This window comes from Amia ocellicauda, chromosome 5 (assembly GCF_036373705.1).
Source record: "Amia ocellicauda isolate fAmiCal2 chromosome 5, fAmiCal2.hap1, whole genome shotgun sequence".
Lineage (NCBI taxonomy): Eukaryota > Metazoa > Chordata > Actinopteri > Amiiformes > Amiidae > Amia > Amia ocellicauda.
This window is the reverse complement of record NC_089854.1, coordinates 21135828-21159949: the sequence shown is the minus strand read 5'-3', so window position 1 is coordinate 21159949 and position 24122 is coordinate 21135828. Positions and strand designations below refer to the sequence as shown.

The 24122-nt window shown below is 45.0% G+C and overlaps 2 protein-coding genes across 3 annotated transcripts in view; both read right to left on the bottom strand.

Moving 5' to 3' along the window:
- Window positions 1-18638, bottom strand: part of tex2 (testis expressed 2) — a 53202-nt gene extending 34564 nt beyond the window's left edge. For both annotated transcript variants that reach the window (XM_066704266.1, XM_066704268.1), the window contains exons 1-2: window positions 18488-18638; window positions 16079-16170 (exon numbers count right to left, since the gene is read on the bottom strand). The gene's annotated coding sequence lies outside the window, so the exon portion shown is untranslated. The remainder of the gene's footprint in view (window positions 1-16078; window positions 16171-18487) is intronic.
- A 3639-nt stretch (window positions 18639-22277) lies between these two features.
- Window positions 22278-23840, bottom strand: LOC136749754 (myeloid-associated differentiation marker homolog). The gene has a single exon (XM_066704270.1). The coding sequence runs from the start codon at window positions 23527-23529 to the stop codon at window positions 22693-22695; it is 837 nt and encodes a 278-aa protein (XP_066560367.1). The 5' UTR covers window positions 23530-23840; the 3' UTR covers window positions 22278-22692.
- Window positions 23841-24122: the final 282 nt, after the last annotated feature.

Below are 24122 nucleotides of genomic sequence, written 5' to 3'. Positions count from 1 at the left end.
TTTGGAAAACCTGGCCGTTGTGAAGTCCGTCCCTCTTATGGGAGGAGCAGCGACTGTGGGTTTGGTTTGCGTTTCGTTTTAAAAACAAAGACAGAGAACAACACTATGAGCGATACTGCCTGACATGGAGAGGACTTTTGTGTATTTTATTCTTTATGCTTTACATGATTGTAAATGGCGTAATAAATACACGTTTCTGTTAAGAGATATTAGGAAGAGCTAAACGTGTAGAGACAACATTATATTCAGACAAGCATGTCCCCATAAGATTACGTTTCCATGTGTAACAATAACTACATATTTGCTATTTAGTATTATCATCATCATTTGTGCTAGTATATATGTATTTTAAACAGCACAACGTGACTCCCTTAACTTATTACTCTTTCTGCAGATTTGTAACTGCAAACAATACTTTTTTTCCGTATTATTTATCATTTACTTAGCAGATGTCCTTAACCAGGGCAAGTTACAGTTCAAACAAAATACACACGTTTCACGATTAATCATCCAACTACAATACAGCAGGTTATAATATAACTAATGTGTGCACATTTCAGTCATGGCGTTTATGGGCGCATTTATTAAACCAGTCCTAATGTTTTAGAGGGCAACCCAGATCTGCTGTATTTATTTATTCATTAATTTAACTTGTAAATGGGCACACGTTAACTGAATCGTGTTCGCCTTCATACGATTGTCTCACACCATTCAGACAACGACAGCCTGAAACACCGTCCAGTTGTTCATAAAATATTAATAACATTGGCTGCTACAGCTCTGATTATTATCCTTCAGTTTATTTTTAACTAGTCAGGGCACTGCACCGGTCCTGTGAAATCCATGTTTTTAATACACTCGGATATTAACTGTAAGCAGTGATTGTTTCTGTACGTGGATTTCACTCCATGCTGCTAATAAAACTAATTTATTCGTGATCGCACACATCCGACATAATGTATTTGATCTCTTTCAGAAGCGAGATGTGTGCTGGACTTGTAGACAGACAGGGAAGAGAAGTATTTCCTCAGTGGGGTGACGGACGCTTACGGCCACGTCTGGCAGCAGATAGTTAACCGGCCACAAAACCTGGACTTCCACTTAAGCCAGTGGAAACACCCGTTTAAGCGTCTGCCAGTGTAAACGGGGCATAAGACAATTCCTCTCGTTACAGGACACTGAGAAATTGATACACGCATTTGTTACATCTAGATTGGATTACTGCAATGCCATTCTGTCAGGCAGCACAAAAAGAGCTATTTCTGCACTTCAGTTAGTCCAAAATGCTGCTGCAAGAATTCTAACTAAAACAAAAAACATGAACACATCACTCCAGTATCGGCTTCTCTTCACTAGCTGCCCGTGCACTACAGAATATAATTTAAAGCACTTAAAGCACTAAAGGGACTGGTACCTCCCTACTTAAAAGATCTCCTTATGGAATACACTCCAGGTCGGCCATTGAGATCCCAGGAAGCCGGTTACTTAGTGCTCCCTAAAATACACAAGAAAAACGCAGGTGGTCGAGCATTCAGTTTTAGGGCCCCCAAACTGTAGAATGATATTCCAGCCAATGTAAGAGATGCCCCCTCTGTCTTAGCCTTTAAACCACGGCTGAAGACTCATCTGTTCAGTCTCTGTTTTTCTAGCCCATAGTGCTGCTGCTGTGCCATGGACATGCAATGCACAACTGTCTTTGTAAATGTCTTGCATTGCATGACCAGTATCTGAGCACATCTGTCCTTTTGTCTTCCAGCAACAGCCCCCTCTGAGGGTCTGACAAGGCACCTTGTCCCCCACCATGGAAGTCTGACATGGCACAACCCTCCTCTGGGGCACCCCACCACGGAGGGCAAATGGGGCATTCACACCCAAGGTCTGAAGAGCCACTGCCACCCAAAGGCTGTTGATGGTGCAACCCCCCCACCCCCGATGGCCGGTGAGAGGCCTCATCCAGAGGGAAGAGCACAGCCAACAGCACCGATTAAGAACTTTCTGATCTCTTTACTGCTGTAACAACTATACTGCCTGGAGGGGAGGCAACCATTAGGTCTAGGCCCTAAGCTGTGGACCCCCAGAGATTCATTTTCTCCTACATGCCATCCATAGGAGTTTTTTTGTTTTTCTCTCCTCCGTGCCTAAAAATTGTGTATTTATTTAAATGTTCAGTTAATTTATTTTAGATCATGTAAACTGTTTACAGGTCTACATTTATTTTACTTTACTGTATTTTGCTGTACATTTGTTGTATGTTTACCAGTCTATAAAGCGCTCTGTGGCTACCCTGCGAAGGGCGCTATACAAATAAAAATTGATTGATTGATTGATTGATAGATAGATATTATGGCTTAACAATGTAAAAGCAGCCCAGCAATTTCAACACCGTACTGCTTTGTTCTAAAGGCTTACTTGCAAATTTTTTTCCTCTCCTCAAAATACATGGAGACAATGCAAACTAGCCATCAATGCACTTTAGGATGTTTGGACAACTTTCGTCCTCAGGCGTTATTTGGACCATTGGGGCGGTCGGTGAAGGGTCCCGAAATGCTGAGGGGTTCATTGCTTTAACGAGGATAGAGAGAGAAACTTGAGGGTAAAGAAATATACTCTTAAAATATATCAGAGGATGTCACTTTTCTTTTTCTTTTAGCGGAAGAGGAGGGGGAAGGCAACAAAGCTGAAGCCACTTCCAGACAGGAATGTGAAATCGGTTGCTGTTCTCTCACAGAAGCCCTGCGACACTCTTCTCCAAAGTGCAGGAGGGGAACAACACTACACTGTCGGGGCCCAGGTCCGGGGTCCAACATGATGTATAAGCCTCTGGTAATAGAGGTGACCTACGACCTTTTACAGGTAATCCTCCCCCCCCTCCCTGACATGTGCGACAAACCTAATGTCCTTTTGAATAATCAGCTGGACTGTTTAAATAATTAAAATAAAAGCTGCTACTGGCACGTCCATCTGAAAGCACTATCGGCTAAATCACTCTGAATGTTTAAATCTCTCCTATTTAAGACGAAGGTTGATCGGTGATAAGTGTGCCCGGGGAGTCGGTCCCATCTTCCTTCCCGAGAGCCGGGCGCCAACTGCTCTGCCGTGGCCCCAAGACGGAGATGCTCAGAGACGTCTAGAGAGTCCGTGGAAGAGTTGCCATGACAACACCACAGACATTCTTTGCTGTATTTTATCTCTTCCTCTCTCCCTCTCTTCCTCCCTCCCTCTCTCTCAACCCAACTGACCTTGTTGTCATGGCACTCTGGTGCTGTTAACAACTGCATATCAAATAAGCAACACCTTTTTTTTGTGTGTTTGTTTGTTTTGTATTGATCTTTTTAAAATGCTCCGCTTCAGACTTTAATTCCGTTGCCAACCGTCACAGCAACGTTCTCGGTAATGCAGGTCATCTGATGTTAGCTGGTATGGGGGGTGAAAATAGCAGCCCCTATAACCGTCTCAAGAGGGAAACGGGGATCAGTGTGAAATCCTCTGACCCACCCTAACCTTCTGTAGGTTTAACATTCAACCATGTCTTAGTAGGTCTATCCCAAACGTGGCTAACCTTGGTCCTGGAGAGTGGCAGGGTCTACAGGTGTTTGTTCTATCCAGACTGTTAACTGCTTAATTGAAAGAATTGTGGGTCTTAATTAGGCCAAATGTCCCTGTGTTCTAGTTATCCAATGATTGGTGATTTAGAGAGACCTGGAAAACCTACAGGATTACGGCTCTCCAGGAACAGTACTGGCCACCCCTGGTCTATCCATTCAGTCAATGTGGTCAGTGTCAGCTGATAGCTTTCATAAACAGACAATTGACCTATAATCTATCATTTAAAAAAAATCAACAACATCTAATTCCTTGTAGACGTTTCTTCTCCTCAAACTATGACTGGTACAACTGGAAACAATTTTACCATAACTTTTTAAAACGACTGAGTTATGGAGACGGACATTTCTCCAGCACACCTCCACCCAGCTAAATCCTAGCAGGCAGGCCCCATTCATGGGACACGGTCCACTGCATGTATTTAAACCGTAAAAATGTGAGGAATGTTGGGACACTGGGAGTTCCAGAACGAATCTGGAAATTCCAGTGACGCCTAGCAACTGCAGTTTTGTATTGATTCAATTTCATTATTTTGCTTCCTCATGGCTTTAATAAAACTGATGTCAAGGTCACATGCTGCCCAGGGTCTCCTGAATAAGGCCCATGGTCCACCGAGTGCACTGAGCTAAAAGAACACGGACTAGTGAACACTTCCGAGTGCCATTAGTAATATATAAAGCCTTCATTAGCGTACAGAACTGAAGGCAATATTCTAAAACAAAGAGCATCAGACCACACGGCCGGGAGAGCATCATTAGACCGATCAATACCCTTCTGCCAGGAGAGGCCAAGCAGTCGTATTACTCTTCCTCTTGTGCTGCAACTGGTGCAAGGATGATCAAATCGTCTTGATAAGCACAGCTGATAAGAGGCTGGTTTAGGTATTGAGCAAAACCCCAACGACGCACTGCAGAAAAAAAGAGTCTCCGATTAAAACGTCCTGCAGACTGGCCATCGTGGTGCCCAGCCGTGCAGCTCAACACACCTGGATGACCGCAAGCTTCCTGTTTTATGTTTTTGAATCGCAAAAAATACACACGACCACAGACGCACACCGACGCACAGATGTTCACAGAAGAACTACTCTATTTAATTCAAGAGAATGATTCCCTTTTCACTTAATGAGCAATCTAGTAAAAACACTGTTTGTTATACATTTTTAAAGAGCATATAACCAGTTGCAAAACAAAAGCAAATAAGAAAAAAAGAAAAAAACTAAACTAAATAAAACCTCAAGTAACTGTAAGCCTTCACCACCAAAGTAAAAGGATAAAGACAGGCTTAAAAATAACAGCTATAAATTACAGAGTCTAGGCAAAGTCTCCCAACGTCAATCCATTTCGAGATAATTAATTAAAGCTTTGGGACACCGGAGACAAGTGTGTTTATTTATTTATTTCCCGTACTGAGGAGAATCAGTGCGAAGAAACACCAGACAGCAACCCTGTGCTGGCCAGTTGCATTTACAAAACACTGCCAGGCTCGATAGCCCTGGAGATTACAGAGACAATAGCAACGACTGTGGGGAAATAAAGGACAGATACACAAGCAACACCTTCTTGAGCAACTTCTGGCGACAACAATGCAGCAGCAACGGTCTTGTGTTCGGAAACGGTTCTGCCTGGCTGCGTTTCATCCATTTTTTTTTTATTTTTTTTTAAGGATTTCCAAGATCTGAGCAAGAAGTCTGGTTTCCTGTCTGCCCAGTGAATTTACTGGCTGCATAATCTCACATTACAGTCCATTGAGCTTCCCTCTGTTTTTTTTAACCACATTATTCTCCGTTGGAGACCCTGACAAACTAGTATGTAGATATAAATAACTGGGTATCACAATAGAGATTTGAATAGCGAGAAGAAACAGCAATGGTGCAGAGGCGTCAGTGAGCAGACCACGCTGAGCAGAGCATTGCTGGAGTGTGGATTACATGTACAGCAAAGATGGAGTTAACCAGTATGCTACCAGTGAAATGCGACACACATGATCAAAGTTCAGCGATGTACGACCCGGGCAGTAGAAGGCCATGTCATAATGACCCAAACAGGAGAGAGTGGGCCTAGTATTGATATAGCTTTGTGCCAATGCTATTAGCACACACAAAGCTAGGGATAAGAATGAGGGGATTAGTGCAAGATGGGGGGGAAGACCAGAGTTTCAGCTGTTCACCTTCCTTCACTGACCTAAACTATCAACAGAGAGACAGACAGAGAGAGAGAGAGAGAGAGAGAGAGAGACGAAGAGACAAAACCAGGAGGCAGGTAAAGAGAGAGGCTTGAGAACTACAGAGAATGAAAGGGTGAACTAATCAAGAGAGAGAAAGAAAAGTGAGGGATAGAGCGGGAAAGCATGGCAACATTAGGTATTTTGGGAACCATTAACTTGTCAGCAGCGTTCACAGCCGATTAGTCAACTCCCGGTGAACAACAGCATTCGTACAGAAAGGGGGGAAGAAATGAAAAACAGAATTTAATCAGGACAGAGCTTTAAAACAAGCAGGCCTGGTCTCTGAAATCCTTCCGGAGGACGATTGGCCTCTGGGGCCAGCTTGAACAGAAAATAAATATCCTTTCCTTACATGAAACTATACTATGTATATATTGTGTATAGTAAAGAATAAGAATAGTAAAAAATGAATAGTTTTTATGAGTCACAGGAAGGAGGAGACTAGTTCAAGGCTAATAGCTAATTTGTTACCTGTAGAGAACTCTTTCCTTTGCTCACCCATCGCACATTTGACAGCGTGGAGCAATGTGAGAAGTGACAAGTCATTCATTAGTTACAGTAGACTGCTCAGCTGTTGGGTCTGTTTGTGAATCGTGAGGATACTACACAAGAGGACACTTTCTGTACCCCCTGCGAGTTACTGGACACATGACAAATGACAGTTTCCTTCATTCCATCATCTTGGCTCTGTACCAAGAAATCCTCTAGACTTGCAAAAATACACGCAGCTAACAAATAAACAAAACCACATAAAAACTGGAGATGTGCTCATAAGTTATGGACGGGAAGACGGCCACAGTTTAAACAGCCCAAGACAAGCGTCTTACCCCAGAGACATCTCTCAGTGGTGTGCAAAATGGGACATGGCATCCAAAACACATTCTTTAGCACACAGCTGCCCAATGCACTGCTGTTTATAGACCTGAAGTCTGTAAACACCTCGTGAACTCTCTCTCCCTCTCCCTCTCTCAGGTGAAGGTTGAGGTGTGTGGATAACCGGATCCAGTTAGTCATTATACCAGCCCTACCTCAATCAAACATCAAGCCTTCAATAAGAAAATGTCACAAACAGTATCTCGGTATCAGTCTCCGCAATTTACCAGCGTCTCCAAAAATAATTATATGAAAAATGTTTTTATGAGGAGGTATTAAAAGCGACAGTGTGGGCAAATGCAGATGTATAAACACCATTGCACTATAGAGGGTATAACATAAAATATCAGCTGTAGCAAGAAGGCGTCTGCAGTTTCCCAGCTCTAGCAGAGTCATCAGCCTTAACCAGAGTTATACCAGTGAACAGCAGCCAAGTATCGAGAGCATCCGAGACCAGCTCGGGTCAGACAGCTCATGCAACTCGCCAGAGAGCCAACCTTAATTGGCTTTCGGTCGTCGTGTTAACTCACCCTGCAACGCACTTCTGTGAAGACCACTACAGCCCAGATCATAACATCCACACCGCCGAGTTCACATGTGCTGCGGAGAGGGCAGCTGCCCGCTGGAGGAGAGGGATTTGTTTTAATTACATACACTGGCACGCCTGGAGGTTTATTACTGCACCCACAGAGCGCAGTGCGTTTCACAAGCTGCCAACACAAATCCTGAAGAGGAACAGGGTGTCTTTATCCCGAGCACCTCATTCAGCACCGAGCAACACAAGAAGCGACACTTAAAGTTAAGGAGTTAAAAATCGCAATCACGCCAACATTTTCAGCAATCCACTCGAGTAGAGGAATAAGTGCTCCTATCTCCAGGTGAGTGCAATTAACAGACAACATTACACAAAAATGACAACAATTAAAAAATTAAGCCATTTGGCAGCACAATGATCACAATCTGTCAGTTTTTGCAAATAGCAGGAGATTAAAAAATAAAAATAAGTTCAGTGAATCATGTTATTGTACATAGGGGAGCGAAAACAAATATGAAAATCTTCTATAAAGCACAACACAGACGTGTTAACAGTGGGCGAGATTGTTTTGTAAATATGAGGGCTTAAACAGCTCTAGATGCAATAGTGCATAACAACTACCCTTCCAAGAAAACTAGATAACAAAACCAGTTTGTTAGATTCAGATTTTTAAATAAACTGCTCAGCTCTTCAGTCAGACATCAGGGCAGTACTGTAGTGCGCAGGGTTCCGGTTCCGGTAGTTTGGTTGGCTGGGTGACACGGTTTAATCACATCAAACAATCCTGCGTGGGGCTCCAGCTCTGAGCTCAAGGGCTGCAGCTGTAATTAACATTTCTACCAGGGCTGCTGGTAAGCACCCCCTCCTCTGAAAAAAGGGCATGGTTTCCATGCCTTTCAAACAGTTTTACTTCAATCATACTGATTGGATTTTGTTTGCGGAGAACTCGAGCGATCCAAATGATGATTATTATTTATTTCTTAGCAGACACCCTTATCCAGGGCAACTTACAAAATATAAGCGCAATACAAAGTGCAAAAATACAGTGCAGTTCAAGGCATAAAACATTACAAATTCCAATTTACATAATACAGTGCAATTCAAAGCATAATACATTTTACGAATTCCAATTTACACAAGTGTATACAATATATGAGGTCTTACATCCTGGATTGTAAAAGCTGAGCAGACAAGATGTTGGGTCACAGTCAAGGGCCAAGGGAAAGGGAGAATAGGAGAAATCAAAATAACATTATGAGTACTAGTAACGCAAGCAAGTAGTATGATAAAACATTGTAAAGTGCTCTTACAGGAGAGTAGATGACTAAATTGCAAGTACTGTCTGAAAAGATGTGTTTTGAGTAATTGCCAGAAGGAGGGGCAGGGACTCTGCTGTTTTGACTTCAGTGGGAAGGTCGTACTAACACTTAGGGGCCAGGGATGATAAAACGCAAAGCTGTCCAAAGGGGATTGAAGGTATACGCTGACGTGTTCAAGGAACACGATCTAAAGAAGGAAACTTAGGAAAGAAGGGAAGACAGGCCCCCAAACAGGATGATCATTTCACCTGAGGACAGAGGTGTTAGACTCCAATCCTGGAGGGCTGTGCTGTCTAGCTGGTGTCAAGGTGCCACGGCCTGGCAGGACTGCAGTTTGCCCTCCCCTGCCCTTCGAGTAACTTCGTCTCCACCCCCGAGCACAGAGCTCAAGAGAGCAAAGACCCAGCATGCAACAGGGCACTGATTATCTCCTTGCTTTGTATTCATTCACTGTTGGCAGTAACAAACGCAGACGTCATGATCCCTGACAGTTAAAGCCACGCGCTCACACTACCCAGAGCGGCACTGGCAGCACCAGGTACAAGGCAAACAACCAGGATGTCACCTGCGCTGGGTGAGGGGGGTGTCTGCGTGTCTAATCTCATCTCTTGTGTACCTGGGAAGAGGAAGTGGCATACAAGCTTTTGAAACTGAGGTACAATCCTTAAGCACATACACATTCGCCCTGCAGCATCTGTACACAGAAAGACACACACAGACACAACAGCACTCTGAAACGGGACCCTGGCAACCTTCCAGCAGACATTGGTGCAGCTGCACTGAGATCTGGGAGTTGAGAGAGTGACACGCTGACACGGTGTTCTTGTCCGAGGAGCTCCCGTCACCCTGGCTGGATGCGGGCCGCCCCGCTGTCACGCTGCAAGGGGAGAAAGCTCCAGCACCAATTGAAGCAGTCAGAGCTCCCAGTTTTGGCAGCACATCATGGTGAGTCACTGCGCTGGCTGTGCCGCCCACAGAGCAAATGGCAAAACACTCGTGCCTCTGATCGCTTTATGCAATAAAACCCATTGCTATGAAGGCCCTCCTGTGTTCCACCAAGGGGACACTGACCTGTTTTCCAAGGCGGTGTCTGCGAGGCTGCGATGAAAACCGTGTCAGAGTGGCAGCCAGCTTGCAGACCGAGACAGAAGACGGACAGGACTGCCAGCGCGGCCAGGGAAAGGGCCTGGAGTACACCCAGGATGAGAAGCATTAATTAAAATGATAGATGGATCCAGTCATCGTTTTGGTTTGTTTTCCTCCTAGTTTTTCAATTTCTCTGCGTTTCAGCTCTGCAGCTTCACAGTCAGTGTGTCACCGTGGCAACTCAGCTTGGTGAAAGATGCAATTTTTCACAACAGGTGCCTTGTATTTATTGCACCAGCGGCTGTTTTCTTGCTTCTTAAATGCCCTGACAACCGGTCCCAACTGCCTCCTATTCTCCGGGCACGGGGGAAGGGTTGGTGGGGCACAAGCTCCATTAGATGAATGCCAACTTGGGGCAGAAAAGGAGAAAAATCAAAAACCTTTTTGCGACTGAAAGGATAAACAACAGAGGCAACCAGAGGGCAGTTTGTGTGGTGTTACGCAGCAGGTGGAAACAGAGTGGGGAGGTTCATTCACGAACAGCAGTCGGTCCGGTTTTATTTCTACTGAGCCAGACTGGCACACACACAGTGCTTGGCAAGATCAGTCAGCCTATTGAGGAGACTTAACACCGACTGCCGGCTCTGTCTGTCTCTGTCTGCCTCTGTCTGCTGCCAAGGCCAGCAGGACTGGGTCTGTCTGTGCTTCTGGGAGCGTTTAACCTGGGAGATCCACAGACAATGCCCACTGCCCGTGCCCGGGCTGTGAAGGCCAGAACCTCTGCTGAAAGCGTGCTTCATCACATTGCTCCGTGGTGCCACTGGGGTTTTCCACCATCGAGATCTGCTATCGCCCTGGCCTCCTACACCACACCGACACGGCTAGACCCCTTCAGCAGCAGCCCGGCAGGAGAGCCGAGAATGTCACCGGCTTTTGTGCGGAGCTTCCACAATAGGCTCCTGCACAATGCGGTCCGAGATGAAAAACACTCTGCATTCAATGTGAATCGAAGAAGAAGAAGAGCAGCAAGGAAAAGATAAGGAGCAAAATAAGCTGTTTTGTGCTATTAATTCTCTTTCATCTCACTTTCTATTCATCGAAATACAAAAGAAAAAAAAAAATGTCTAGTCTGGTCTCAGCTGGTCACATGATCGCCAGAAGCCGGTATAATGGAAATGTTGGGGGGGACGGGACACTCCAGACACTTCTCTGTAGGTGAGGCTTGGCAGCAGGGCATTATGTGCCAGTCTGAATGGTAACCCCGCGTAGTGGATGGTCACTTCAATTAATAAGAGCTCCTCTCAAATGACCCAGAGCTCAGACCAGGTTAAATGACACTGCCCTGGGAGGCGACGAAAACAGAGATGTATGTAGTCAGGATAAGTGGAAGAGTGCATGCATGTGTGAGAGAAATCTTACACATACATGCACATGTGTGTAAGTGTGTGTGTGCTGTTTAACTGGACATGCATGATATTGAGTTTAGAGTTAATATAAAGGTGTAACAGATTCATCTAAAATGTTGAAGTAATTTCGGTTCCGAAACATTTTTAAAAAGCCGTTTAAGAGAGAACGTACAAAATCACTTCTCACAGCGGATGGAACTTAATCCACTGTTAATTCAATCCATAATTAACATCCACCAAGTCAGTCTCCATTGCTCCCTCATTACTTTTAAATGAGCTACATGGCCCGGACAATGCCAAGACAAACGGCGTTACAGCCAAGTTTCACCACAGGCTCGGGTTCCTGTTGTAAACAATAGGCCCGAGCAGCGCAGCAGGTGACGGCATAAACGCACTGCACAGCAATGGCTGTGTTCTGCTTGGGAACTGACACCAATGCGGATGTTTTGCCAGGAACATAATCTCCAGGTTATAAGTCTTTCTCTTGAGCTTCACAGACACATAAAACCACACAGCGATAGCCCAACACCTCAGGAACAGTGAAAGTGCAGCTGTGTCCTCTTCCAGGAAACCACAAAACTGTACCGGTTAGGATAGATTTTTCATTTCGCAACGCACCCCCCCACCCCTGAGATATTTCTTGTAAATAATTAAACCATCCCGACTGAATCCTCTGGATGATTTGCAACGTGTTCTCAAGGCCGAGTCAAAAACGTTAACACCCCCACAACTGGAATTTAGTATCCAGTCTATGAGCAAGAGGCCTCTGACACAAAAAATGTCTAGGGTTTTCGGTTTGCCGTTTCGGGTCTGTTGTTTGAATGCACAGTAACGAAAAGGGAGACCCGGCTCAGATCAGATTCGGCTCTTTGGGTTGAAAAAAGGCAATAGTGTCATTTTAACCCAGAGCTGCTGTGCATTCTCCACACAATGCTGAGAGCTGCACAGCCTCGAGGTGGAGACGTGTGCATTACATGAAGCGATTTCCTCTCAGTATCTGGAAAAGGATGCCCAGGAGAGGCATAACTCGGAGGCTGCCGAACTATAACACCTCAGTGGCTGTAGAACGAGGCATCCGGGTTTAAACTCAATATAAAAAAGCCCTGGACATGGATCAGCCTCTTTGGACTGTTCACCACATCTCAGCTGTCCTAAATAAATACAATCCTTCATTTTGGCTTTATGACACACTTTGTTGCTTTTTTAAAATTGTTAGGAGAAAACAGAGGGGTTTAATGGAGTGAAGGAAGAAAACAAGAAAACACTCTGACGTGAAGAGAAACCTGGATTATACGAGTAATGATAATAGAAAAAAAATCATCATAGGGAGCAAATAAGGCGGGGGGGACAACATTCTTACTGAAAGGGTGACGTGTTTTCATTGGAAATGCTAGGCGTCTGATTGGTGCAGCGACAAGCAACATCCATTACTGGCACAGGTCTGCAAATTAATTAACATAAAAGCTGATTGGGATTAATTGCTTGTCAGATGTATCTGTAGGTGTTTTTGAGGAACAAATCATACATTTTTTCTATTAATTTATTCTATTAAACTGAGAGAGAGGGGATAATAAAGTGTGACACAGCAGTGATGCTTCTCTCACAGATGCAATGAAGTGAACAAGGGCTGGTGGCAAATCAGGTGAGAAGCTTTCTGTCATCTTCTTTCATCCATTCATTCCTTCTGCATACCAACAGTCATAGCACAGTAGAAACTGAGAAACCTGTTCAACAGCCGGCTGGACTAACCTGTCTGGGAAGCCGGGCTGAGCAGCAGTCTCCCAGGCCACACACACACAGACACACACACACGCACGCACACAAACACCCACAAACAGTGACACAATCAATGGAGAACTTCCTGGAGCTGTTTAGTCAATGAAGTCCCTGGGAAAAGTGTGGCTGGAGAGACGGGATGGTGATCTGAACACATGCCCATTGAGAAGTCTGCAAAGGACATCTTACAAGTGGTCTCTAAGGTATGAAAAACTAGGTCAGCATTTGTATTAAAACAAGATTTGAGACCAAAGAGTGCATTGCCCTACAGACTTACCCCTGAGTCGAGAGCACATCAGTATTCAGGCAGGCATACTTGTGGGACTTGACTGCTATTGCTGCCGACGGCTAATGGCACCAAGCGCTGCCATCCTGTTTCACAGCAGACAATTCCCTGGAATACAGGACATTAACACCCGTGCCCGGCCGAGGAACACGTGCCTCACGGGCCCTACGGTTGAGTCTCCAGGCACAGAGCAACAGGACGGAAAAGCAGCTCTCCTTCCCAATCCGGGAAACCCACAGGAGAGCAAAACAACCACGAAAAACAGGTAGGGAGTACATAAGTTACAGTGAGCCCGCAGAGATGACTGCAACGGATTACCACATCGTTACGTGCTCCCCCGCAAGCCTCTAACCCGGAGTGCTGATGAAGTAAGCTGGTCACAGCTCAGAGTTTCAGTTGTGGTATTGAAGTGAACATCTGACGCACCCAGGTAGTTAAGATTTAAACCCAGAGCTGCAAGGATCAACTCTGCCACAGGCTAGAGATCGGTGCCACCACTGGGAAAACGACATTCAGACGCCCCCGATGCTACAGAGTCCTGACATTTAAACACAAGCATCCCTTGACAGAGATAGAACGTGCCACTGAAACAACTCAACGCACACACACGAGGGACGAGATCCAAACACAGCAGGGTCTGGTGTAGCTGGTGCATCATGCAGGGGCTGACTCAGAACCTCACGCAGCAGGCCCATATTTATACCATGGGCTCAGAGGCATCATGGGTAAACAAAAAGGACAGTGTCACTATTTCTTGTGTTGTTGTTTGAGTCTGGACAGGGCTCAGATCAATACAGACTGACGAAGAGTTACCACATTTAGATTTTAATTTGAACAAACCTTTCATCATATTTTAAAATACTTTGACTAATAATAATAGTAATTGTAGTAGTCATAGTTAAAGTAACTGTGCCCCACATTTAAATAATGTTATGGTTTAAATCCTGTATTGTCTTTCTTCTTTCATTTAATAAACAAATGACTATTTAAAATGTAATTTCCCTGGCCTTAGCTCTCCAGGGTAGGGAATCCACCTGGGTGAGCCATTCTAGACAGTTTGCCTGTGATTAGACACCCAAATTATTTATCATTAACGTAGGGAAATTTAAGCTCCCTCACACCCACTCTGCAGTCGCTCCTACAGACACAAAACACATCGCAAAATATACAACTCCACATTGCACACCATGCTTTGTTGAACAGACAAACAAACCTTTTCCTATGGGCAACAAAAGGAAAATAGGAGACTGTGCACAACAGACACACATATTAGAAAAGAAAAGCCTTGCAGCTTTCCTCAAACAACCCTGAATATTTGATCACGGATCCTGTGTTTCATTAAACATAGATATGGCGCAGTGTCTGCAGTCTGAACGGACGAGAGGGAGGGAGGTCTTGCACAAGATGCTCGAATACACAGCTGCAATACGGACAGAGGGACTGAAAGACAGATCTGTAGAGATAGAGTCTTCCTGCCCAGGGGATCGGGGGAGCTCTCATTAGAGAGCGACACACGGACCCCCGGGACCCTCTATGGCACCATGTGTATTGACAATAACAGCTCCGTCTCAACAGAATGGCGTTGATCTTTAAAACACCATGATTAAGGAATGGCAGGTAATAATCCTCCCTTTTCTAATAAACTGGCTTTCATTTTCAATTTGCAACACAAAGGGAACTACACTGTCTCCCCCCCTAAAGTTCACATTGGATCTTATCGTTAAATTTTAAAAACCCGAAAACAAAATAAAAGTCACACTGTGTCCGTTTTTGGGATAACAGTAGGCAACTTAAACTGAAACCCCTTGAAACTTTAAAATTCCTAAACAATAAATAATCCTCAAAATCCTTTAAAGGCAACATTTCACAATAAGCAGCACACAGAGACTCAGCCGTGGGTTTAGAGGAGATTAAATCTGGCCCATGCGTGTTTTTGCTGTGCTTTCTCAATGCTGTGACCTCGCTCACACAAAGCCAACCTGTGTTTTGACCAAGCAAGCATTCCCATGCTTCCCCAGAGTTGCACTAATACACTATCCTGGTAGGCCTGTGCAAAGCATTGCCACCCCCAGAGCCTTTTCCCTTACGTAACGTTGGGCGGCAGAACAGGGCCAGAGAACCGTCAACTGTGGAGCATTGTCATGGCAGCCTACGGGCAGCAGAGGTCAGTTAATTTCACAACAGGGAACTGATAACTACTGCCCCCCTGATCGGTCACACACAGCGCAGATTTTAATAGCCAACCATTTATCATCCATTATCGATAGCCAAACAACCTCGAAAAAACAGTTTTCCGGAGCCCGCGTCCAGAGCCATCAAAGACACTCAAGGCCCAACAGGTGTGTCACACTGTCATGCTGATTCCCAATACCCTCGGAGGCATAACTTCGCCCACATGCTCTCCCCAACACAGGTCAGCGACTCCACAGTACAAAGCACGACAGCTGGTACCTCACAGTCCATAACAACACCACCACACAAACCTCTTACTGATCACGATGTAATAATAACTCAAAACTCTGCCGATTTCTGCTGCTCAGCGGTGGAGATGTCTGTCGCTGGCTACGTTTTCTACATTACCTCATTCACTTTTACCGCTGGCAGAACCTGCTGATCCATTATTTACTTTGAAATTCATAGTAATATTTCTAATCAGCCGGCTCCCATTCAGATCTGCTGGCAAAAGGCGCCCTCCTCTCCCAAACTCAAAGGAGGAGACAGATTTATTCTGGTTTAATGCCGCCAACAGTTAATTAATTTCATGACTGTTTTTTTTTCCTTCTCTTAATTATATGCAAGTATGCAGTTAATAACGTTGGACAACTGAGGGCGAGAGCATCGGGCCTCAGAGATTCTCCTTCACGGTCAGGGGAAGCTCCTTTACGCCTGCGTTGTATGGTTTCCCTGTCTCCAAGTTCACCCACCGCTTCCCAGATCAATAGGGTTTCAAATTCACTTTCAAAGAGCTTACCTTGAAAAATCAGTGCCATTCAATCTCCACCTGCTACTGTGTCAGCATTGGGCCACATATGAGCCTCATAGGTCATGGTCTTCAGCCGCTCCCTAACCCAGGGAGGAAAAGCCAAAATTAGAAAAAAAATAAAGCTAAATTATTGTTGTGTTTTACACCAGCGATTGTTTAGAGACCTCCATGGCTGGCATCACTGTAATGTGTGTGTGTGTGTGTGCGGTCTGCATATTTGGGCCCTCGTTTGTTTGTTTTATTACAGGGAATCAAATTAGGTGAACGTGGGCATACAGCTGGTGAAAACCGTAACAGTAGTGATATTCATATAAGTACTGATAATAACCCATCCCCCAAAACCTACTTGATAATAAAATAACTTCTACTTCCTGAGTCATAAAAAGAAAAATCAAATACTCAAGTCAGCTTTGGTGAAAAGAACAGAAAAAGACGACAACCACAAATACCAACCACACAAGTACAATCCCACACTGTGTAACTAACGCAGGAGTAAAGGGGTTAAAGGTCGCAGGTAATTATAACAAATCCCCACCTGCCTGGCTCGGTCTCTCAGGCTGATTCACAGCAGGATCAATTCAAATGCCATTCAAAACCGGAGCGAGACTCAGAGTCATGAAGGAGTATGGAAATGAAGACCGGTGCCAGTTTCTCTTGCCAACATGTGCAGGTGCTATTATGTTTGTGTATTTATTTTATTAAAGGCACAATACACTGTGCTGCATGGACATTCATAGTAGTATGAGTAGGAATAGGAGTAATAGTTTGCTTTACAATATCGGTCTGTGCTGGGGGAGCACACATTTGGGGGGCAATTAGTGAAGCTCAGGGCTCGACTCAAGCAAGGTCTGCCCGGCCTGTCCGAGTGCCTGCTTGGTAGTGTTCAATGCTGGATCTCACATTTCACCCTGGTACAACCCTCTCCTTTTGCACAAAGAGATGAGACCCCCCCCCCCACCCCCAGCTGTGTGAGCCCAAGGAACATGGACGCTGGCCGTAAGAGTCAGTGTCTAGATCCCTACATTCGGCATTGCTTGCACCTCCACGCACTCATTGTATACAACACAGAAAGGCCTTTGAGGTCAGTCGGTGCGGGTTTAAATGCCATCGAGCTGAACACCATTCGATTAAACAGGTGTTTTTTAATGGCATGACAACAGGTCCCACTTAACATAACCTTGCTCAGTCAGCATGTAAATGTTGTCTGCACAGCTCTAGGGAAATAAGAGAGGGAGTCCTGCTTTACATATTGCTGAACTCCTACAGGAAGGTAACATGTATATGGTGTGAAAAGGCCGCTATAAACTGTTGTGAATCAGGGTTGTGCCAAATGGCAGTAGCTCTTTGCAGTTCATTCGCTTGAGGTACTTGAATCTGGCTCAGTGTCCCAAACCTCAAAAACTCACATAAAGAACTGTGTTTGTGTGTAAGCTCAGCAAGGTTAAGGTAATGTGTGTGTGTGTGTGTGAAGGAAAATGGTGCTGCATGATTATCGGTATTATGGCGATTATGATAATTACTGTTATTACAAAATGGTAGGTTAACTGCATTTAAGATAAAAACAACTATATAAAAAAATCACTCTCACGCTGATCTAGACTAGCTTTCTCATCATCGTGGGTCATTAGAAACCCGCCTAATTGATGCATTTGCTTGAGACTGTAATACGTTAAAAAGCAATAGGTGGGGAAACTGATCCAACACTGTCCGCACTTTGGACCGGACAGCCCGTATATGAACCACAGGTGGATGATCAATGCGCTGGTGGCGGATGGTGTCCGGGTCTGGAGAGGATATGACCGGATTCATGTTTTCTTCAGTCCGAGGGCGCAGCAGCTTCGCCGGCACTATATAGCGCCTTGTCACCGCCGGCTCCCGTGAGAAGCAGCCCTACCTGCCCAGAGCCCGAGCCGCGTCTGCCCGCACAGAGACGTGCTTCCCCAGGTGTCCCGGTTACGTAAACGTGCGCCTTCACTAACCAGAAGCATCTCAATACACTGGACTGTCGTTGCTTTTCTACACCGATTCGTTGTTGTTATGTTTTTGATTGCAGTAGCTTTAGGTGGTTTTATTATTATTATTATGATTATTTACGATGGCCTAGACTTGCGACTGCACTAGGCAAGCGATGGACAGCTATCATAAATTGCATATATAGTGTCCTGACCATCATGACAGCAATGCATAACATATATATTAATATTAATAAATCACTACCTCTCTCGAGACACCGTGCACGGAATAATACCGACGACAGCTGCAAAAGGTAGCAGCGCAGAAGAGCAGGAATCAAGCGGAAATATGCAACCTTCCCCGGTAACAGATTGACCGGTAACGGGGGTTTTGCGACAGCCCTGAACACTTGACCTACAAGGGCCGCATACAGCTCGGTCTTACCGTATCGTGCTTGCATCTCCCTGCCAGGGACCGGGCAATAAAGAGGCGCGCAGCTCCGGCGCTAACGAGCTCCGCGGCGGGCTGAGTGACGGGCTCGCTCTCCCTCTCCTCTCGGTGCAGCCTGTTGACAACACGGCCAAAAGAGCAGTTCCTGTACCAGCCCAGGCAAATCAATCAACCCCGAGCGGCAGGATCCACGGCAGGAGCCGCCCCGACCGGCTCTGGGCTCGATTAAACGGTCCGGCACCCGGGCCAGGGCGTGTGCTTGTTTTGTGAGGGGGGCGGGGCGGCTGTGATGGACACGCCCACTCGTTAATTATTAAACAGGCCCGACTGCGCGCTGGGAGCGTTAACCGGGTCCCGTGTGATTTTAGGGGCCGCAGATCTGTCTGGCGCAGCCCCCCAGTGTGGCTGCAATGGGCTCAAGTTGCACAAGTCACACAACCAGGTCAGCTGGTCCAATCTGAGATTTTCTCGCACATTGCACAGCCCGTTACTGCGGACTCGCTGGTGTGCGGTCATCTACCTGCAGGTGCATTTTCTATGTATTTTTTATGTATTTATTCCTTGGCATTTTTCTTTTTTACAGGATACAAGAGCAATGCAATAGAGCAATGATACAGTGCCCAATTACAAATCAAGTATAATACAATTACAGTTTCAAAATGACAGAAGTGCATAGATACAAAATACAGTTAATATAAAATGCAAGTCATGCATCCTAGTTCTAATAAGTGCGGACGTGATGCGCTGACGTCATAAATACAATATACTATTTTATTGAATTTAGTATTTTTCATTATACATAAATAAAAACAATTCAATTTTTTTAATGCTTATGATTAAAATCTTTAAAATATCAATCCTTAAATACAATATACATTAGTAGTATCCTAGTAGTAAAAGAAGAGGGAGGGAGGAGGGCCATGTAGTGTTCACCTGCAACTTTAAAACTTCATATTTTCATCAGCACCGAGGATGCCTGACAGGGCTTTCCCTTCAGGGGATACCCGCCCGTCTCTGCCCCCAGTCCGCCGGGAACAGGTGTGCTGCGATTCCCAGTCCCGCAGGAAGGTCTCCCAGCACTGGAAACACTGATGCAGCTGGCAGGTTGCGGTGCCGACTGCAGACTGGGAGATAATAGTTTGAAAGAAGTCTCACTAAATAAATGTAAGCTTATATTAATTGTCTTAGTGACTGAGGGATATAAAGTGTTTTTATCCGTTACAGATTATTCCACAAGATTGCCCAACATGAAATTAAAGATGTAGGAGTTCCTTGCTACATATGACATTGAGTAATCATGATATTTTAATCAACAAAATGCAACCCTGGCTGTCCTTTACAATAGCAATGGTCGTGTTCTTTGCTATACTGGGACCCGAATATTATTATGATTTGAATATACAGTAGCCTAGATAACAGGTGCAGTAGTTACACCTGTATTATCCGATGCACACATATGTAACTCCAGGGTGCAGCAGTCCCAGCTCTTTTCTTTCTTGCAGGACGAGTCGACAGGGGATGTTTCGCAAATGAAACGATTGCCACCTAGCGGAGCTGTAGAACATTTTTACATATTTTTTACATATTTTACTGAATGTATATCATTCTTATGGTTTTGTGAGAAGCAGTGTAGTGTAGGTAGTGTTAATAGTAGTGTATGTAGGCTGCAATCTGATGGTATGTAGGGTATAATAAATCCCTTATGCATAATCATACTGTCACACTTTCGAATGCTCTATGACAGACACTCTTCAATATCACTTCAATATCATCTGGCATATTGAACATCTCTTTTAGTGATAGGCAACCTCTTACCAGTGTGCTGAGAAAGCGCAGAGCAGGTCTCAGAGCCCACTGGCACTTAGTTCAAGATGCTTCCAAAACAAGTTACTTGGATGTACATGTCTTGACTTGACTTGTCCTGGGGTTAACAGTTAGCTACGATTCAGCAAGAACACAACATCCGTGTGATTGTCATATATTCTCTAACGCTTGGAAGACCTATATCTATGTTCTAGGGTTTAATAAGTGCATTGCACAGTCCTCTTCGCTGTTGGCCAGGGCGCCCCAAACGTTGTGTATAACTTTGTCTTGATTTGATTTGAATCTGTCAAAGGAATGTGGTCTTATCTGTGAACCTGTTTTTGTTATTACACCCATTTTACACAACACGCAAATCAGCTGCTCATGGACAGATAAGATGACAGATTCTCGAGCGTCAAGCACTAACCACAAACCAAATTGTCACGTTGAGGTCACACGTACAGATCAAGTTCTCACACTCAGCCTTCAGGAGATGTCCTTCTTCAAAGTCTATGTGAAAAACCTAACATCAATTTAAGTCCATTATATGCAAGAGAGAGCTAATCTTCCCAAACTATCTTTGAGGACTAGGGTGTGGGGCCCAGGCAGACTCTGTGCAGTTTAATCTAACTGGTACATGTTCAACAAACCAAGCAGTATGGATATATATTCTGTGTACAATTACATGTATGTTGAAAGTTTCCCAGCAGGAAATCAGATTGTCAGATTATTAATTTTTACTTATGGGAGTAGGGAAGAGTTTACCCAGGGCCCAGCATAATTCATCTTCAACACACCTGAAGAGAAAGTGACAGAGAGAGATGGAGAGAGACAGGCATAGATGCAGAGAGGCCTACAGAGACACAGAGAGATGGAGAGAGACAGCGAAAGATGGAAAGAGAGAAGCAAACAGACACCCAGAGAGACAGAGAGAGATGGCGAGAGACAGGGAGGGACCCACAAGGAGACAGTGAGCCACAGCCTCCCTCACCGAATGGAAACTCGCCCCACACACGTTTCATTCCCCTGAAAAAGACTCCTGACTCTCCACACTGTCCCCAGGCCGCCCTCGCATCCACCTGCGTACCGAGCGACACGACAGAGCCGGGGCTGAGCTGAACACGGTGCTGTGACATCCTGTTCTGACTCTTTCACACAGGGTTTTGCTAACTGCCACCCCCCACCACCACCACACACACACACACAGAGGGGACTGTCTCAGAAACCACAGCCCTGAAGTGTGAATTAATTCCTCTGCGCTACTTAGTCAGGACAGTCCTCAGATGCACACCCTTCACAGCCACCTGCCCAGTGTGAAACAAAAGCTCGCAGTCATTTCTGGCAGGCTGACATCATAAAAGCAACCAGCACAGACAGAAAGAAAGAAACAATCAAACCAGCAACCTGCTAAACTAACACACAGCATAACACTCAAGTGGGTGCTTTGGAAGTGAGTCTCACACATGGAGGCTCCACCTCATGGTGTCACCCGTTGTTACTCAAATCTCACCCATTTGCCCCCAAAATAATCTGTGCGCCCCACCCCCACCCCCACCCCCTCCTCGCACCCCTTTATTTAATGTGACAAATCTCACGCACTGACATTGAAAACTCATCAGCTATGAAACAGGCCTGAAATTCAGATGCCCTGTATTGCCATCTCACTGTGAATATTGAATATATATGTACTGTAGCTACAAAAAACAAACCTAATTGTAGTTTCACTGTATAAAAAGTCTGCTGTGGGATATTAGCCGATTTAAATCAATATCTACACTCTTTCTCAGTGTGTTTTCTATTGTAACACACTGCAATCCTGAGCCGATGATTGGCCATCTTGTTTATGCAAGTCTACATTCCCCCAAACTTAATCAACAACACCATCTTTCTGAAACACTCTGACATTTTGTGTTCAAACGACAGATTTTTTCCGATTTCACAGCCGTTCCTCTGCAAAACAGTGTGTTTATTTAGGTAGTAGTTTATTGTCGTAGAATTTGGACTGTAGTTCATTTTTCTTTCGGTAAACATCATCACGAAGAAGAAATTGTAAACAAATATATATATATATAAAAAAATGAAATAATATAATAAGAAATTCAACATATTAAACCCTAGTTACATACATTTTTATAATTTTACTACACTGATATAATATACACATATTGCCATTTTCAACTTTATTTATTAAACTATGGGATACTAAAGCTATTTATGTCATACACATCAATAATTGTTACATTCTCACACTCACACACGCACGCACACACACGCATGCAAATATCCATATCTATCTATCTATGTATGTATACAATAAAACATTAAAATAGCTTTCATGTGATTACCTTGATATACAAAATTGAAAGAATATGAATATTGTATTCAAGCCATTTCCTTTACACTCTGTGACACAACAGTCTGATGGAGAAGGCCAGGTCTACTGAGTAGGCCAGCAGGTTCAGGAAGGTTATGACAGTGCAGAAGAGATGTCTCTCCAGGTCTTTACTCTTGGGCTGGACGTACCCGTAGATGCAGAGCACCGCGGCCGAAGTGTACAGCAGGACACTGAGGCAGCTGAAGGCGGCTAGGATCCGGTCAAAAGGCAGGAGGCAGCGTCCGGCGCAGTCGCCCAGCATGACGGCGATGGTGCTCAGCGACATCAGGAAGCAGCAGCAGTAAACCAGTGTGCGCCACCAGGCGAAGCCCTCCCTCTGCTCGCTGGCCAGGACGAAGATCACACAGCCCCCAAACACCTCGAAGGTCTTCAGGAGCCCCGGGGCACTGGCCATGTACCCCCTCTGCTCAGCATCCTGCGACTTGAGGAGGTAGGTCTCCACGGTGTAGAACACGAACGTCAGGCAGGAGAAGATGGTGGCCATGATCATCTTGGCGCTGATGTCTTTGTTTTCTTTCACCACGAACCAGGGAAAGCTCACCGAGGCTGTGAGAGTCATCAGCCCGGCCAGGGCGGACACGGTGACCGGCAGGTTCTTCCAGGAGACTGGGATCAGGCTCTGGAACTGGATGAACTCCACAAGGAGGATGAGCAAGGACATGGTGAAAAAGAAGCACCAGGTGAACATGCAGAAGACCCTGAAATTGTCGTCGCTGCTGATGGATTCACTCCCCGAAGCCACCAGGCTGAAGACCACACAGCCGCACACGATCTCCGAGACCCTGACCAACGAGAGTGGGGTGGTCAGGACGTTGAGCTCCCCCAGTATCACAGGCATCCTCCTCGCCGCCTCCCTTTCTCTCTCGCTCTCTCTCCCCCTCGATCTCTCTGTCTCTGTCTCTCTCTCTGTCTCTCTCTCTTCAGTGGTTAATGTCAACTGATCAGAGACACGGATGAGCAGGCGCTAGTTTCAACAGCCATGAAAGCCAACAGCAGCTCAGCATTCATCAGCTCCAGAAGCACCCGTTCGCTGTACAGGAGAGTCGTTCATTTCCGAGAGGACAAAAACAGCAAAAACTGATGGATAAATAACAAAGACCAGTTCTTTATGGACGAGAGACACTGTTTGTCTGCTGTATCAGTAATCAGTAAGATTGTTAAGGGTGAAATGAAACATAGTCCCTCCCCTTTCTAAATTTATCTTTTACACCGGGGCAAAAGAAAAAAAAAGAAGAAAGAAAGAAAGAAAGAAAGAAAAACATTTCCTGTTGAGTTTGACAGCATCTTATGAGCCCATGTATGTATGTAGGTGAAGGAAACCGCCTGCAACCGCAACAAAAGGAAATTAACATGTATTGTTGTTGTATAATCATATTTTCCTCACTTCAGCTAACAGCGCAAGCCCACCTTCTGCTAAACTGTTGTAGGATC

Coding starts and splice junctions, on each gene's coding strand:
- LOC136749754 (XM_066704270.1), bottom strand. CDS start 23,529: ATGCCTGTGATACTGGGGGAGCTCAACGTCCTGACCACCCCACTCTCG.